The sequence below is a fragment of the Impatiens glandulifera genome, chromosome 1, assembly GCF_907164915.1.
Source record: "Impatiens glandulifera chromosome 1, dImpGla2.1, whole genome shotgun sequence".
NCBI classification, from domain to species: domain Eukaryota; kingdom Viridiplantae; phylum Streptophyta; class Magnoliopsida; order Ericales; family Balsaminaceae; genus Impatiens; species Impatiens glandulifera.
The window spans coordinates 137,592,361-137,607,905 of record NC_061862.1 but is presented as its reverse complement, the minus strand read 5'-3'; the positions used below and the strand labels follow the sequence as shown (position 1 = coordinate 137,607,905).

Below are 15,545 nucleotides of genomic sequence, written 5' to 3'. Positions count from 1 at the left end.
AATATGACAACATTCTATATGGACAGTTCTCTTATCTATTTTTTATAAGAGTCGAGAGAAAGGTAAGACACGAGGTTGTATAGTACAGTTTTTATTGAACAAACTTTTTTCTAAAATGTGCACGGGTCGTGTTTACTATTTAAGTCATTCGACGTGTCCCCTCCATGGGCGGAGCACTCGAAAGGATAGGTAAGGCATGAGACCGACCAACTTCGAATCGCACAAAATGTTCTTAAAGACGGAGCATTCGAATGGATGAATCAATCTTAGGATTAGATCCTTCATGCCCTAAAATACAAGACGTTAGGTGGACTCTTAAAATTAGTAAACGCTTAAGATGAAAAGAGAGAGAAGATCTCACGTAACAAGAAAAAATTTCTTAGGACGTGGGGTAGGAGTGAATTTAAACATGTACACACGTTCATCAAATTTGGTGTTGAATTTAAAATATAAAGTCTTATTAGTTTAGTTGGTTAAAGGGTTGTATTTTGCAAGTTCGAAACATACATATAATATTTTATTTTTAATTGTTTCAAGTTTATAGGCGGGTAACCCACGATCCGGCCTAAGTATCCATTTATTCTCAAATATATATCCAAATTGACCACAACTCTTGACCCGACAAACCAAGCAAATTCAAATTAAGAAATATTATATATATATATATATTACTTAGTTAAAAAGATTTGAACTTATATTGTTAGGAATGTCGCATGTTCATCAAATTTGGTGTTGAATTTAAAATGTAAATTCTTATTAGCTTATAAGTTTGTTAAAGGGTTGTACTTGTTTTTGTTAGGTTGCAAGTTTGAAACATATATTAAGCATTATTATATATATAAATTAGTTAGTTAAAAAGTTGAACTTATATTGTAAGGAATGTCGCACGTTTATCAGATTTGGTGTTGAATTTAATATATAAGTCTTATTAGTTTAGTTGGTTAAAGGTTGTACTTGTTTTGTTTGGTTGAGAGTTTGAAAATACATATAGCATTTTTATTTTATTTTTAACCTTTTAAGTTTATAGACGGGTCAACCCACGATCCGACCCAAGTATAAATTTACTCTCACATATATATTCAAATTAATCATAACTCTTGACCCGACAAACCAAGTAAATTCAAATTAAGCATTATTATTATATACTAGCAAAAAGTCCGTGCGTTTGCACGAATGTAAGTTAACACATATATTAACTAAAAAAACATGGAAAATAAAATTAAAAATCAACATCGAAATGCCACTAAATGCTTGTAGTTGCTACTTAAATCTATCATTCAAATTAATTTGTTTGTATTATTTTTGTAAATTCTAATATAAATAGATATTATAATAGTTAGTCTAAGTTGTAAATATAAAAAAATATAAGATGAAATAAGAAGTGGAATGAATATCGATAATTTGACAATATTTTTTATGACATTTTTTAAGGTTGTAAGGATCGTAATTGGACACAACACAAGGAATCAGAAGTTCTAATTTCTCAAAATTTATGACTATAAATATCATTTAAAAGTCCTACCAATTTGAGACTATAAATATCAAACAAAACTCTTATTCATAGTGTCGATCATCCGATAAGAATTTAGTGGTTCTACACATTCAAATAATAAAATTGTTGTTCGAAATTTCTCTTTTTATGTTTTGCAGATAATTTCATTTTAAATGGAATAGATGAAAAAGTAATAGAGAATAAAAAGTATAATATCAAAAGGCTAAGAATTTGATAATATTCTCAATAAACATCTTATTATTTCAATTTTATATCACCAAAATATAGAATAGTGACAAAAAAATAAATAAGTTTATTACCAAATGTAAAGACAAATACATATATAAATATCAAAATAATGTAGATATTGAACAACCACCAATATAACATTAAAGTTAAAATATGTCAAAAAAATAATAATAATAAAGTTAATAATAATAATAATAATAATAATAAATTATCAATTGTTTATGAATTTACTTGTACCACCTAACAATTTGTCTAAAATTTTGTAAAATGAAACTCATTTTTTTGTTGGTGTCGAAATACTTCTAATCCAATTTCCATAATATTTGCATTAATTAGTTATAAATTATGAGGGAAGGGGTTTGTTTTATTTTATGTTAATTATTTGAATAAATTAATAATATATATGAATTGAAGGTTGTAATAATATTAATATCCGTTAATTTTATTTCTATTAATTAGTTATAAATTAGAATGAAACTGATTTATTACGTTAGTGAATTAATATTAATATTTAATGCAAATCTCAAATAGAACGGAGAGTGTTTGTTTTATTTGATGGTAATTATTTGGATAAATGATTAATATATATGAATTGAAGGTTGTAATAATATTTATTTCTAATAATTTTATTAATATAATATTAATATCCGTTAATTTTATTTCTAATGATTTATTTTATGTATAGGAGGTTATAATAATATTTATTATCCGTTAGTGAACATATTCAATGTTAGTATATTTTTTTACCATTTAAATCTTCTAAATAGTTTTCATAATTAATATTAATATTTAATACAAATCTCAATAATTTTAGATGAGAAGGGTTTATTTTATTTGGATTTATTTATAAATAATCAAATTATTTAGGTTATATTTGTTAAGTTTATTTTTACTAACATTTAAAAAAAAATAAGAGTATCAAAAACTAAAATATACCAAAAAATAGTAGTTGCACAATAAAATTAAATTCATAAAACAAATTATTATTTCATTAAAAATTAAAATTAGGAGGATTTATTTTATTTGATGTTAATTATTTGAATAAATTATTAATATATGTGAATCGAAAGTTATAATAATATTTATTATCAGTTAATTTTATTTATAATAATTAGTTATAAATTAGAATGAAACTGAATTAATTAGAGGTTATAATAATATTTATTATTCATTAGTGTGAACATATTCAATGTAATGTAAGTATATTTTTTTATAATTTAAATCTTTTAAATAATTTTCATAATTAATATTAATATTTAATACAAATCTCAAATGACATTTTAGATGAGAAGGGTTTATTTTATTTGAATTATTTTATAAATAATCAAATTATTTAGATGAAATATTTAATAAAAAATATTAATATATATAGATGGTAGGTTATATTTATTGAGTTTATTTTTATTAACATTTTTTTTAATAAAAATAGGAGTATCAAAAACTAAAATATACCATAAAATTAGTAGATAAAAATAGTAGTTGCACAATAAAATTAAATTCATAAAACACATTATTATTTTATTAAAATTATGAGTATTAAACAAATTATTCCAAGTTAGTGTATACATAAGAAATCTAAAGCTAAACACAATTATCTCAAAATTAAAATATTACAATAGCTTGCATCTAGAAGTATAATGGCATATAATGGCTGAAAGTACCTGAAATAAACCAAATAACATCAAGAATTAATGTAATAGAAAAATTAAAAAATCTTTTTACAAATGAATTTTATGATAAAATGATCTAAATTTCACTGACTTACCAATGCTCACACCTTCAGGCATGATAACACGATTATCACAAAAAACAACTTTGCATAACCATGATAGCACCATTATCGCCAAAACCTAATAAAAAAATCAAAGTTGTTTAATCTTGAATCCAATGAACCCATCATCTCCATCAAAACATCAATTGAAATATTAAAAATCAACATATTAAAGTGATGACTAAAAGGACTTGAAACCAAGCAAACAAATCGAGAATTATTATAGATATATATATATAGTCTCTAGATAACTTTGCTCTCATCTTGTCTTTGAATAACAAAATAAGACTTAAGGAGAGACGAAACATAATTGAGAAGAAAAGTTATATTTCAAGAACTAATAAAAATAAAAATATATGATAAGAAGTTTAGACTTGAGCTCAAGAGTTCATACCACATTACACAAATATGGATCTTCTTTAAAATAACTGAAAGCCTCGTTCTCCCTATGAAAATGACAACATTACGTCTACAAAAACTCAAGAAAAAATAGTCATTGCATCTATAACAAATAAAGACTTTTTTCAGAATATGTATAATCAACCACTTTCTATAACAAATAAAGATCTAAGCCTGAGAATGAAAGAAGAGAGAGAAATATATATATTTAAGAAAGAGAAAATACCTATGAAAGAAGAGAGAAATATATATATTTAAGAAAGAGAAAATATATATGATGATGATGTTGATCATTTTGGAGAGAGTGTGATTAATATATATCGAGAATCATTAGGTTTATTTTTAAAATAATTAATAAAAAATAAAAGAGTAACAGACATAGAATAATTAATGATGAAAGTTAATAGAATTGATGAAAAAATATATATTTTATATATTATTAGTGTGAATATATATATGGTAAATGATAGAAAAACAATTAATTGATAAAGATAAATGAAGAGAGAAAAATATATATATATTTTTAAGAAAGAGAAAATACTATGATGATGATGTGAATAATTTTGGAGAGAGCGTGATGTACACCTCCAATCTTTTAAATTAAGCATCTAGAAGTATAATGGCATATAATGGCCTAAACTACCTGAAATAAACCAAATAAAATCAAGAATTAATGTAATAGAAAAATTAAAAAATCTTTTTACAAATGAATTTTATGATAAAATGATCTAAATTTCACTGACTTACCAATGCTCACACCTTCAGGCATGATAACACGATTATCACAAAAAACAACTTTGCATAACCATGATAGCACCATTATCGCCAAAACCTAATAAAAAAATCAAAGTTGTTTAATCTTGAATCCAATGAACCCATCATCTCCATCAAAACATCAATTGAAATATTAAAAATCAACATATTAAAGTGATGACTAAAAGGACTTGAAACCAAGCAAACAAATCGAGAATTATTATAGATATATATATATAGTCTCTAGATAACTTTGCTCTCATCTTGTCTTTGAATAACAAAATAAGACTTAAGGAGAGACGAAACATAATTGAGAAGAAAAGTTATATTTCAAGAACTAATAAAAATAAAAATATATGATAAGAAGTTTAGACTTGAGCTCAAGAGTTCATACCACATTACACAAATATGGATCTTCTTTAAAATAACTGAAAGCCTCGTTCTCCCTATGAAAATGACAACATTACGTCTACAAAAACTCAAGAAAAAATAGTCATTGCATCTATAACAAATAAAGACTTTTTTCAGAATATGTATAATCAACCACTTTCTATAACAAATAAAGATCTAAGCCTGAGAATGAAAGAAGAGAGAGAAATATATATATTTAAGAAAGAGAAAATACGTATGAAAGAAGAGAGAAATATATATATTTAAGAAAGAGAAAATATATATGATGATGATGTTGATCATTTTGGAGAGAGCGTGATTAATATATATCGAGAATCATTAGGTTTATTTTTAAAATAATTAATAAAAAATAAAAGAGTAACAGACATAGAATAATTAATGATGAAAGTTAATAGAATTGATGAAAAAATATATATTTTATATATTATTAGTGTGAATATATATATGGTAAATGATAGAAAAACAATTAATTGATAAAGATAAATGAAGAGAGAAAAATATATATATATTTTTAAGAAAGAGAAAATACTATGATGATGATGTGAATAATTTTGGAGAGAGCGTGATGTACACCTCCAATCTTTTAAATTAAGCATCTAGAAGTATAATGGCATATAATGGCCTAAACTACCTGAAATAAACCAAATAAAATCAAGAATTAATGTAATAGAAAAATTAAAAAATCTTTTTACAAATGAATTTTATGATAAAATGATCTAAATTTTACTGACTTACTAATGCTCACACCTTCAGGCATGATAACACGATTATCACAAAAAACAACTTTGCATAACCATGATAGCACCATTATCGCCAAAACCTAATAAAAAAATCAAAGTTGTTTAATCTTGAATCCAATGAACCCATCATCTCCATCAAAACATCAATTGAAATATTAAAAATCAATATATTAAAGTGATGACTAAAAGGACTTGAAACCAAGCAAACAAATCGGGAATTATTATATATATATATATATAGTCTCTAAATAACTTTGCTCTCATTTGTCTTTGAATAACAAAATAAGACTTAAGGAGAGACGAAACATAATTGAGAAGAAAAGTTATATTTCAAGAACTAATAATAATAAAAATATATGATAAGAAGTTTAGACTTGAGCTCAAGAGTTCATACCACATTACACAAATATGGATCTTCTTTAAAATAACTGAAAGTCTCATTCTCCCTATGAAAATGACAACATTACATCTACAAAAACTCAAGAAAAAATAGTCATTGCATCTATAACAAATAAAGACCTTTTTCAGAATATGTATAATCAACCAATGAAAGAAGAGAGAGAAATATATATATATTTAAGAAAGAGAAAATACCTATTATGAAAGAAGAGAGAGAAATATATATATTTAAAAAAGAGAAAATATCTATGATGATGATGTTGATCATTTTGGAGAGAGCTTGATTAATATATATAATATTTTAGACGAGAATCATTAGGTTTATTTTTAAAATAATTAATAAAAAAATATTAATATATATGTATATATATAAAAGAGTAACAGACATAGAATAATTAATGATGAAAGTTAATAGAATTGATGAAAAAATATATATTTTATATATTATTAGTGTGAATATATATATGGTAAGGGATAGAAAAACAATTAATTGATAAAAGATAAATGAAGAGAGAGAAATATATATATATATTTCTAAGAAAGAGAAAATACTATGATGATGATGTGAATAATTTTGGAGAGAGCGTGATGTACACCTCCAACCTTTTAAATTAAGCGTTATTAGATATATATAGATAACATAATTTTATACTTCACTAATACACATAATAAGCTCGTTTAGACATATACAACTAGCTAATTTAAATGTATTAACTATTAAAAAAATCATGTAAACATACTTGCTATCAACAATTGACTTAGTTATAAAAAGAGTAAATTTTTTTTAAAAATTTATCAATTAATTGTTAGATATCTTGTTTTTAAGTTAAAAAAAATATATAAGAGAACGATATTATAAATAAATCATAGAAATTAAAAAATACGAATAAACGAAATCACCGATTTGAGAAGTTGATTCAAGGCATGTGCTTAGCACATTTCTTTTAAAATAGTTTTATTGTCTCCCGTTTGTGTTAGAGCTTATCACATATGCATGTCTCCCAGGGTACAACAAATCTAGTAGTGTTTCTGTAGTGGAATCACTACGCATCGAACTTGATCAACGTACCTAAACTATCACCAGGTTTCAACGGAAAATATCAAGCGAAGAACTTGAAAACACTCACAAAATAAGAAGAGGGCTTTTGAAATTCTAGGGTAAAAAATGATAAGAGGATATAAAGTCAATTTTAAATATAAAGTCTTTTATTTAATAATATCAATATATCAATTGATAACATAATGATATTTTGTGTAGTGCAATTCACATCATTAATGGATTTAAGCATTTTATCGTAATTTTCAACGATAAAAATATTATACAAAAGAAAATAAATGTAATGAAAAATATTTCATTGTCTTCATGATATATATATATAATTGTCACATCCACTTTTTAATCAAAGTATGATCAAATTTTCATATCATTATTATAAAATTTGTTATAAGTCATATCAAGACTTTATAAACTTTATTTTTCATTTATTTTATAAAATATTTTTGAAGACATTGGTTCTTCAAATTTTTATGAAAGTAATGTGAAAATATGACATGTTTCTTGATTACAAAATCCTTAAATTTAAAATATCAAATTCGAGCACCAACTCAACAAATATAAACAAGACATTTTCTTGTTCTTTTTTTAAGTTGTGGAACTTTATCTTTTGTGGAGAACATATTAATCTAACAATAAATTATCTTTTTATTTATCATAATATACACAATTATTTGTGTCGCCACATTCGTGTTGGTATCTTTTTTAAATCACACACATTTATATTATTTAAATCAATGATTTTATAATTAAGAAATTGTCACACAATTCTTTTACAAATTTCTTTTACTATATTTATCGTACAATGAAAAAGATAACTATATTATAAATATTTAATTGAATAAAACAAAATTTCTATACAAGAGATTAAATCATTCTTCACATAATCTCTACATAAAAATTTATAATATTTAATCAATTAAAATATTTATTTCATCACATTATTTTTATAAAAGAAATTAGAGTATTTAATAATATAAATGTTCAACGTGTCACATGATTTATACAAAAAAATCATAATGTTTCAAGCATCTTTGGCCGAAGCCGCTTACACATTTATATTGGTTGTACGTTTGCATCTCATAATATCGACTCGTTTGCCACATTATTTCTTAAATCAAATAAGAGTTTTCTTGTAATTATTAGATTTCAAAAATATCAAATTAAACAAGTCTTTTATGATGAAATTAAACAATGTACGTATATCAAATATATAATCAAATGGTTTAGAAACATGCTCAAACAAATTATATGTCATATATATTATAATTACTTCATATATCATTAAGAAAATACCTTTATAAAATAAATCAAAAATTAATTATTATATTAACAATTTATCTTTAATCAAATACAAAATAACTAATTATAAATAATTATTCATGTTATCAATTCGTCAATTTCTTAATTAATGATAACTTTTAACTTTCCATAGAAGTTTTTGGAGACCAAAAGACACATAATTTTATGAAAAATTTTCAGAATTTTCTATTAAAATAAAATAGATATACAATAGTCTTTATCCACATATATATACAAATAACTAGTTAATCATACTTATTATGAATTAACACAAGTTATCATATTATTAGCTAAGATGCATGTTATATATATAAGCAATCACTTAGCAACACAATATATAACTACAAATGTACTTCATGTCTTAATCGAAGCACTTACATTGTCATGTTTTGAACAATAATCGACGTGAGGCGACTATGCATGCTCAAAACAAATCTGGAAGATTGTTCTCACCGAGACAATTCTTGCAAAGACAATTTCAACTAACATAGTCGTGTCTCTTTAAATGCATGATTAAAATAAGTTCTAACCTAAACAACTTTTTTAATCTCTTTATATAAACTAGCATCTAGCCCGTGCATTTGCACGATTAATAATATAAATCTAGCATTTTTAATTTTATTTTTAACCGTTTTAAATTTAAAGACGGGTCAACCCACAATCCGACCCAAATATTCAAATTAACCACATCTCTCGACCCGGCAATCCAGACACTTTAAAAATTAAGCATCATTATATATATAGATTAGTTAGTTAAAAAGTTGAACTTATATTAATAATAAAATGTCCCGCGTTTATCAAATTTGGTGTTGAATTTAAAATATAAAGTTTTTGTATCCTAGTTGGTTAAAGAGTTGTAATTGTTTTGTTAGGTTGCAAGTTTGAAACATACCTCTAGTATTTTTAATTTTATTTTTAACCGTTTTAAATTTAAAGACGGGTCAACCCACAATCCAACCTAAGTATCCAAATTAACCACAACTCTCGACCCGGCAATCCGGACACTTTAAAAATTAAGCATCATTATATATATATATATATAGATGACATTCATTCTCTATCATGATTAATCACATAATTTCTATAGAATAAATTAAAATGCTTCAAAATATTAATGACAACATCATTTTGACAAATTAAATTTCTTTATAAGAAATTGTTAAGTGTCACCTCATTCATCTTATATTTTTTTACACAATAAATTAGAATAATTTCAACATCAATGACTAGAGTCATTTTAACAAGTCTTATTTCTAAAAAGACAGTATTGACTATCTCATTTATCTCATAATTTCTATACAAGAAATTGGAATGGTTTCAACATCAATGACTAAAGTCATTTTAATTAGTCTGATTTCTACCAAAAAATCATTGACTATCCATTCATATCATAATTTCTCAAAAATAAATTGGAATGGTTTCAACATCAATGACTAAAGTTATTTTAACAAGTTTGATTTATACCAAGAAATCATTGACTATCCATTCATCTCATAATTTTTACACACAAAAAATCGAATGATTCCAACATAAATGACTAGAGTCATTTTATAACATGTCAGATTTTAACAAAAGAAATCATTGACTGAACTGAGATTCAAACAAGGAACCTTTCTTTCGCCTCGTACCCCTGCATCTGAACTTCGAACCATTATGTCAATGTGCCTTTTTGTTGTTCTACCTTTGTTTATGACTTTCTATCTTTTTTAACGGAGAAACTTTTTCTTCTCCTTCTTTGTAAAATGATAACTTAGTATATAATCAAAAGGTAAATATATGAGACAATCTATATATACATATATAAATAGACTATATTTCTTTAGTTAGCATATTCTCATTAATTATTGCATTTAATTAATTTATGAATGTATATATTTAATTATTTTACAACTGAAACCATATGTTTCAATTATAATTAATTTTAAATAACACCATTAATTAATTTTATTGATCAAAACTATTTTTTATTTTCTTTTTCAATAGATATAAAATAAAAGAGACGATACTTCCCTTTTCAATTTTAGCATAATTCAACTATAGCCATTGAAAAATCTTTTTTAAAGAATTTAGAATTGGCTTCATCCTTCAAACAACATTCATCATCTCTTTTGTAACATCACAGCTCATATTTCTGAAACATCAAAGACAACTAATTTTGATAGAGCAAACTACTAAATAGTTTAACACAATGAGATTGTTTTAAGATTGTTAGATATCTTGTCTTTAAGTTACAAAAAATATATAATAGAACAATATTATAAATAAATCATAGGAAATAAAAAATACGAAGAAACGAAATCACCAATTTGAGAAGTTGATTTGAGACATGTGTTTAACACATTTCCCTTAAACAGTTTCATCGTCTCCCGTTTGTGCTGAAGCTTATCGTAGATGGTTGTCTCCTAGGGTACAGCGAATCTAATAGTGATTCTTTTCTGGTTTACATTTCTATTGACTTTAATGTTGGAAAGTGTGTATATGTTATAAGGAATCAAATGGAGACCAAGGATGGAACTGGTTATAAGAATGTCCGTGACATTTTTGCTGATATGAGGCTAATGTTCGACAATGCAATGCAGTATAACGATGAAAAGAGCGATGTTCATTTGATGGCGAAGACTTTGTTAGAAAAACAAAGACATTTTTACAATTGTTTAGAACATTCAAATTAAGTGTTTTACAATAAATGATACATGGTGATAATCTAAATAATGATGAAAATGATTAAATCTTAGTACCCAACTTCAATTGATTGTTTTCAAATAACACTCATTTTATGTACAAAACATCAATAATATATATATTATTATTACCCATTTCATTCGGGCTCACTCCATCCTCAACGCCCATTCTGTGTGCCCACCCATTGTTATTATTACTCATTTCATTCGGGCTCACTCCATCCTCAACGCCCATTATGTGTGCCCCAAAAGCATTCAAACGTACAGGCTAGTGAAGTGATGCTCATTCATGGATTATAGAAATCAAAATAACATATGCATAGACCAGTAAGCAAAACATAAAATGGAGATTGAGAGATACATATCGCAAACGTCGCAGGCGAATATGCATCTGTCGCAGACGAATATGCATCTGTCGCAGGCGAAAATGCATCTGTCGCAGGCGAAAATGCATCTGTCGCAGACGAAAATTCATTTGTCCCAGGCGAATATGTATCTGTCGCAGACGAATATGCATCTTCGTCTGCGACAGATGCATCGTCGCCTGCAATGCCTTCGACAAATGCATTTTAAACCCAAAACGATTCAGTCAGCCCATAAACCTAAGCTTAAACCTAAATCTAAACTCTAAACACCAAAACCCTAAACCATTCTTCCATTTCAGCATGTATGGAAGGTAATCGACAGAAAACGGTAAAAACTCACCTTCAATGTTGCGGCGTTGCCTCGGGAGTTCATTGCCTCGGAGAAAACTCACCCTCAACCTCAACCTCAACCTTCGTTTTTCTGCTTTTTTCCGTCGTCGGGGGCTTGGATGGTCGTCGGGGCTCGGATGGTCGTCGGGGCTTGGATCGAGGACTTGGATTGTCGTTGGGGAGAGAAGGAGAAGAAGAAGAGTGGGGTTTCGGGGGAAGAAGAGTGGAAAACCGTTTAGGAAATATGAAAAGAGGAGAGGGAGGGAAGAAACGAAGAAACTGAAAGGAAAGGGAATTCTCATTTTTGATTTTTTTAATTAGAGGGTAAAAACATCTTTTTCCATAGGCAAAATGTTAGATTTAAAAAAATTATTTAGCCTATGTTAAATTTGAATGCAGGATATTTTGTCAAATTTTCGATCAAACAAGCCCAGAGAGAGCCTGCAAGTTTCCTTCCATTTTCTTCTCTGTAAAATATGTTGAAGACGACACTATTAGGGTTCACTCCTCCGCCTCGATTTCTTCTTCTCAATCCCAAACACTTCTCAATCTCATACATTCCACCGTCATCGTTAACCCTAAATTCCAGGAAACTCAATTCAAAAAAGCCGCTTGTCTGCGCATCGCAGGGCGGCAATGGAAATGGCTTAGGCGGCGATGATAGCAAGGAGGAGACGAAAGATCGACAGAAAAAGGAGAACGATTTGAAGAGAGATCGACTACCGGAGTTCAACGTGAAGTGGCTAGAACTGCTTATAGATCCAGATCCAAACAATGTTTTGGCCGTCGGATTGACGGGATTACTAGCGTGGGCGAGCGTACAAGTTCTTTGGCAGCTGTTCTTTATATCGTTGGCAATTCTTGTTGCCGCTCTCAAATACTCATTCATAGCTGCTTTCCTGCTCTTCATTCTTGTTACCCTTTTATGACAGCACAATAATTGGCTAATAGGTATCGTTCTCTTCCCCCAAGTTCCATTCATGTCGTCTCCTCTGGTTAGTTGGAAGCGACTGCAATTTGGTACGTTCCCCTTTCTTCTAATACGCTCTTATAGATCACTAGTCTTCCGCAATTGCGGTTTCCTATCTTCAATAAATTTCTCATCTTTCCAGATTCAACCGTCTTCATCTTGTTCTTATCCTCTTATTCAAGATGAAGATTCCAAACCCAAGGCTTTGTCGAACCCACTCTATTCTTTCCTCTCTCATGCCGAAAACCCCAACAACACTGTTGATATCATATGTTCGATTCTTAGAAATGACACTTCTTCCCTTCTTAATATTCAAGAGGATGAAGCACTTAAGAGGCTTATTCCTCATCTCCATACCCATGAAGTCTCTAGAGTCCTATTGAGATGCCAATCCGATTACTCTAAAGCTCGTTCCTTTTTCAACTGGGTGAAAAACGATGTGAACTTGAAATTGTCAACCCATAATTACTGTATTATGGTTCACATATCAGCATGGTCTAAAAAATTATCAGAAGCAATGCCAATATTGTCTGAACTGGTAGAGACAAGCGAAAACCACGACTCAAAGAGTATAGATGTATTTCGAAGTTTGGTTTCCTCTACTGATGAATGCAATTGGGACCCTGTCGTATTTGATATGCTGATCAAGGCTTACATTAATATCGGCTTGGTAGAGAAAGGGTGGATGGCTTTAAAGATGATGGTAAAGCTTGGATTCCTCCCTAGGATTGTCACATTCAACTGTCTCTTGATCGAGCTCTCCAAACAGAATTGCACAAAAGAATGCTGGGATTTGTTTGAAAAAATGAGCAAGATTGGAATTCATCCTAATTCACATACTTTCAACATAATGACCAATGTTTTCAGCAAACATGGGGATGCAGATAAAATTAACGAATTCTTGGAGAGAATTGAAGAAGAGGGATTTATTCCCGATATAGTGACATATAACACACTAATAGATTGCTATTGCAAAAGGGGAAGAGTGAATGATGCGTTTTATTTGTATAGGATAATGTATAGAAGAAACGTACTACCAGATTTGTTTTCATACACCTCCTTAATGAATGGCCTCTGTAAGGAATCCCGGTTAAGGGAGGCTCATCAACTCTTACATCAAATGGTGCACAGGGGTTTAACTCTGGATGACGTGGCTTATAATACCCTTATAAGCGGTTATTGCAAAATGGGAAAGATGAAGGAATCAAGAGCTTTGATGCACGAAATGATAGCCACTGGAATTCAACCAAACAGTTTTACTTGTTTGGTTCTCGTGGAAGGATATGTAAATCGAGGAAGATCAATTTCAGCTTTAAATGTGTTATGGGAGCTTCAGAGGTTTGGAATTTTTATCCCTCGAGAAATATATGATCTCCTAATCTCCAAGCTATGTTTGGAAAAACGTCCACTAGCTGCAAAGAGACTTATAGAAAGAACAGGGCATGTTCCTGGGGAGCCGATGTACAAAGAAATGATAATTTCGTTGTGTGATTGTGGTTACATAGAAGAGGCAATGGAGGCTTATAAAGATTTAGTAAAAGTAAACCAGAAACCTGATTTACAAGTATATGAAGCTTTGCTAGGATGTTTGTGTAAAGTAGGAAGAAGTGTGGAAGGTGAATCCATGATGAGGGAGTTTGGACAGTGTAATACTGGAATCTGTAGAGCATTAATAGATGGGTTATGTAAAGAAAGGAAAGTTGAAAAGGCTCAGGTTTTGTTATTTGAATTTGCGGAGGAATTTCAGATTCGAGACACTGAATGTTTGAATTACATATTTAGGGTTCTTAGTGAAGGAGAAGAAGGTAATGTTGGTGAAGTGTTACAGTTTCATGAAAAGGTGCAGAAGATGGGGTTTATACCCAATAGATTAACAATGAGATATATGATAGATGCCCTTAGCATTGGAAAGCTGCAACATTTAGCAGCAAACAGAGAATGTTCTGTAATTAGTTTATAATCAAAATCTTGGCTGGCCATTGTATTGTAGCCCTATAGGTTTCTTTTCTTGGTTGCCATGTAAAAGGTGGTGTCATACATATGTTTTTCTAACAATGACAAATGAGTTTGATCTACTGTTTTTATTAGTGTTGTATACTAACATTATTAAAAATGCGGTCTAATTGAAAATAAATTTTGATGTTCATTTGAGGTGTAGATTGATTATTTTCAATAATTTAGATTTAGTTTTACTAGTTGTTTTGAATATTCTACCTTCGTTTATTCAAATTTGAAACTACTTATATTTGATAATTAATTTTAATCAACTTTCTTATCAATTGTACAAAATTAGTTCAAATAAATTATATGATCCGTTATTATTTTTTGGCAAAATTTTGACATTGCTTACTAATCATCAATTAATGATAATTTTCATTTTTGTTAAGAATATTTGGGAGAAAGCTTTTTTGACATAGTTGTATTAGTTTAATTAACTTTCTTAGTGTAACTTTCCTCATTTAGGAATGAATTAATTTTTGGAGTGACTTAACAAATTACAATGATTATATCTTTTTAATAGAGAATCTATTATAAATTAGTCTATACAATTTGATATATCATCAATGTTATTTTGATTTAAAAAAATATTATTTATTAACTAATATCTTAGAGGTTGTTCGAATTGAGA

The 15,545-nt window shown here is 27.9% G+C and overlaps 2 protein-coding genes across 2 annotated transcripts; both read left to right on the top strand.

The window, feature by feature from the left end:
- Window positions 1-12,422: 12,422 nt before the first annotated feature.
- LOC124919881 lies at window positions 12,423-12,875 on the top strand. Its single transcript, XM_047460244.1, has one exon. The coding sequence runs from the start codon at window positions 12,423-12,425 to the stop codon at window positions 12,873-12,875; it is 453 nt and encodes a 150-aa protein (XP_047316200.1).
- A 51-nt stretch (window positions 12,876-12,926) lies between these two features.
- Window positions 12,927-14,994, top strand: LOC124919880 (pentatricopeptide repeat-containing protein At5g40400). The gene has a single exon (XM_047460243.1). The coding sequence runs from the start codon at window positions 12,927-12,929 to the stop codon at window positions 14,874-14,876; it is 1,950 nt and encodes a 649-aa protein (XP_047316199.1). The 3' UTR covers window positions 14,877-14,994.
- Window positions 14,995-15,545: the final 551 nt, after the last annotated feature.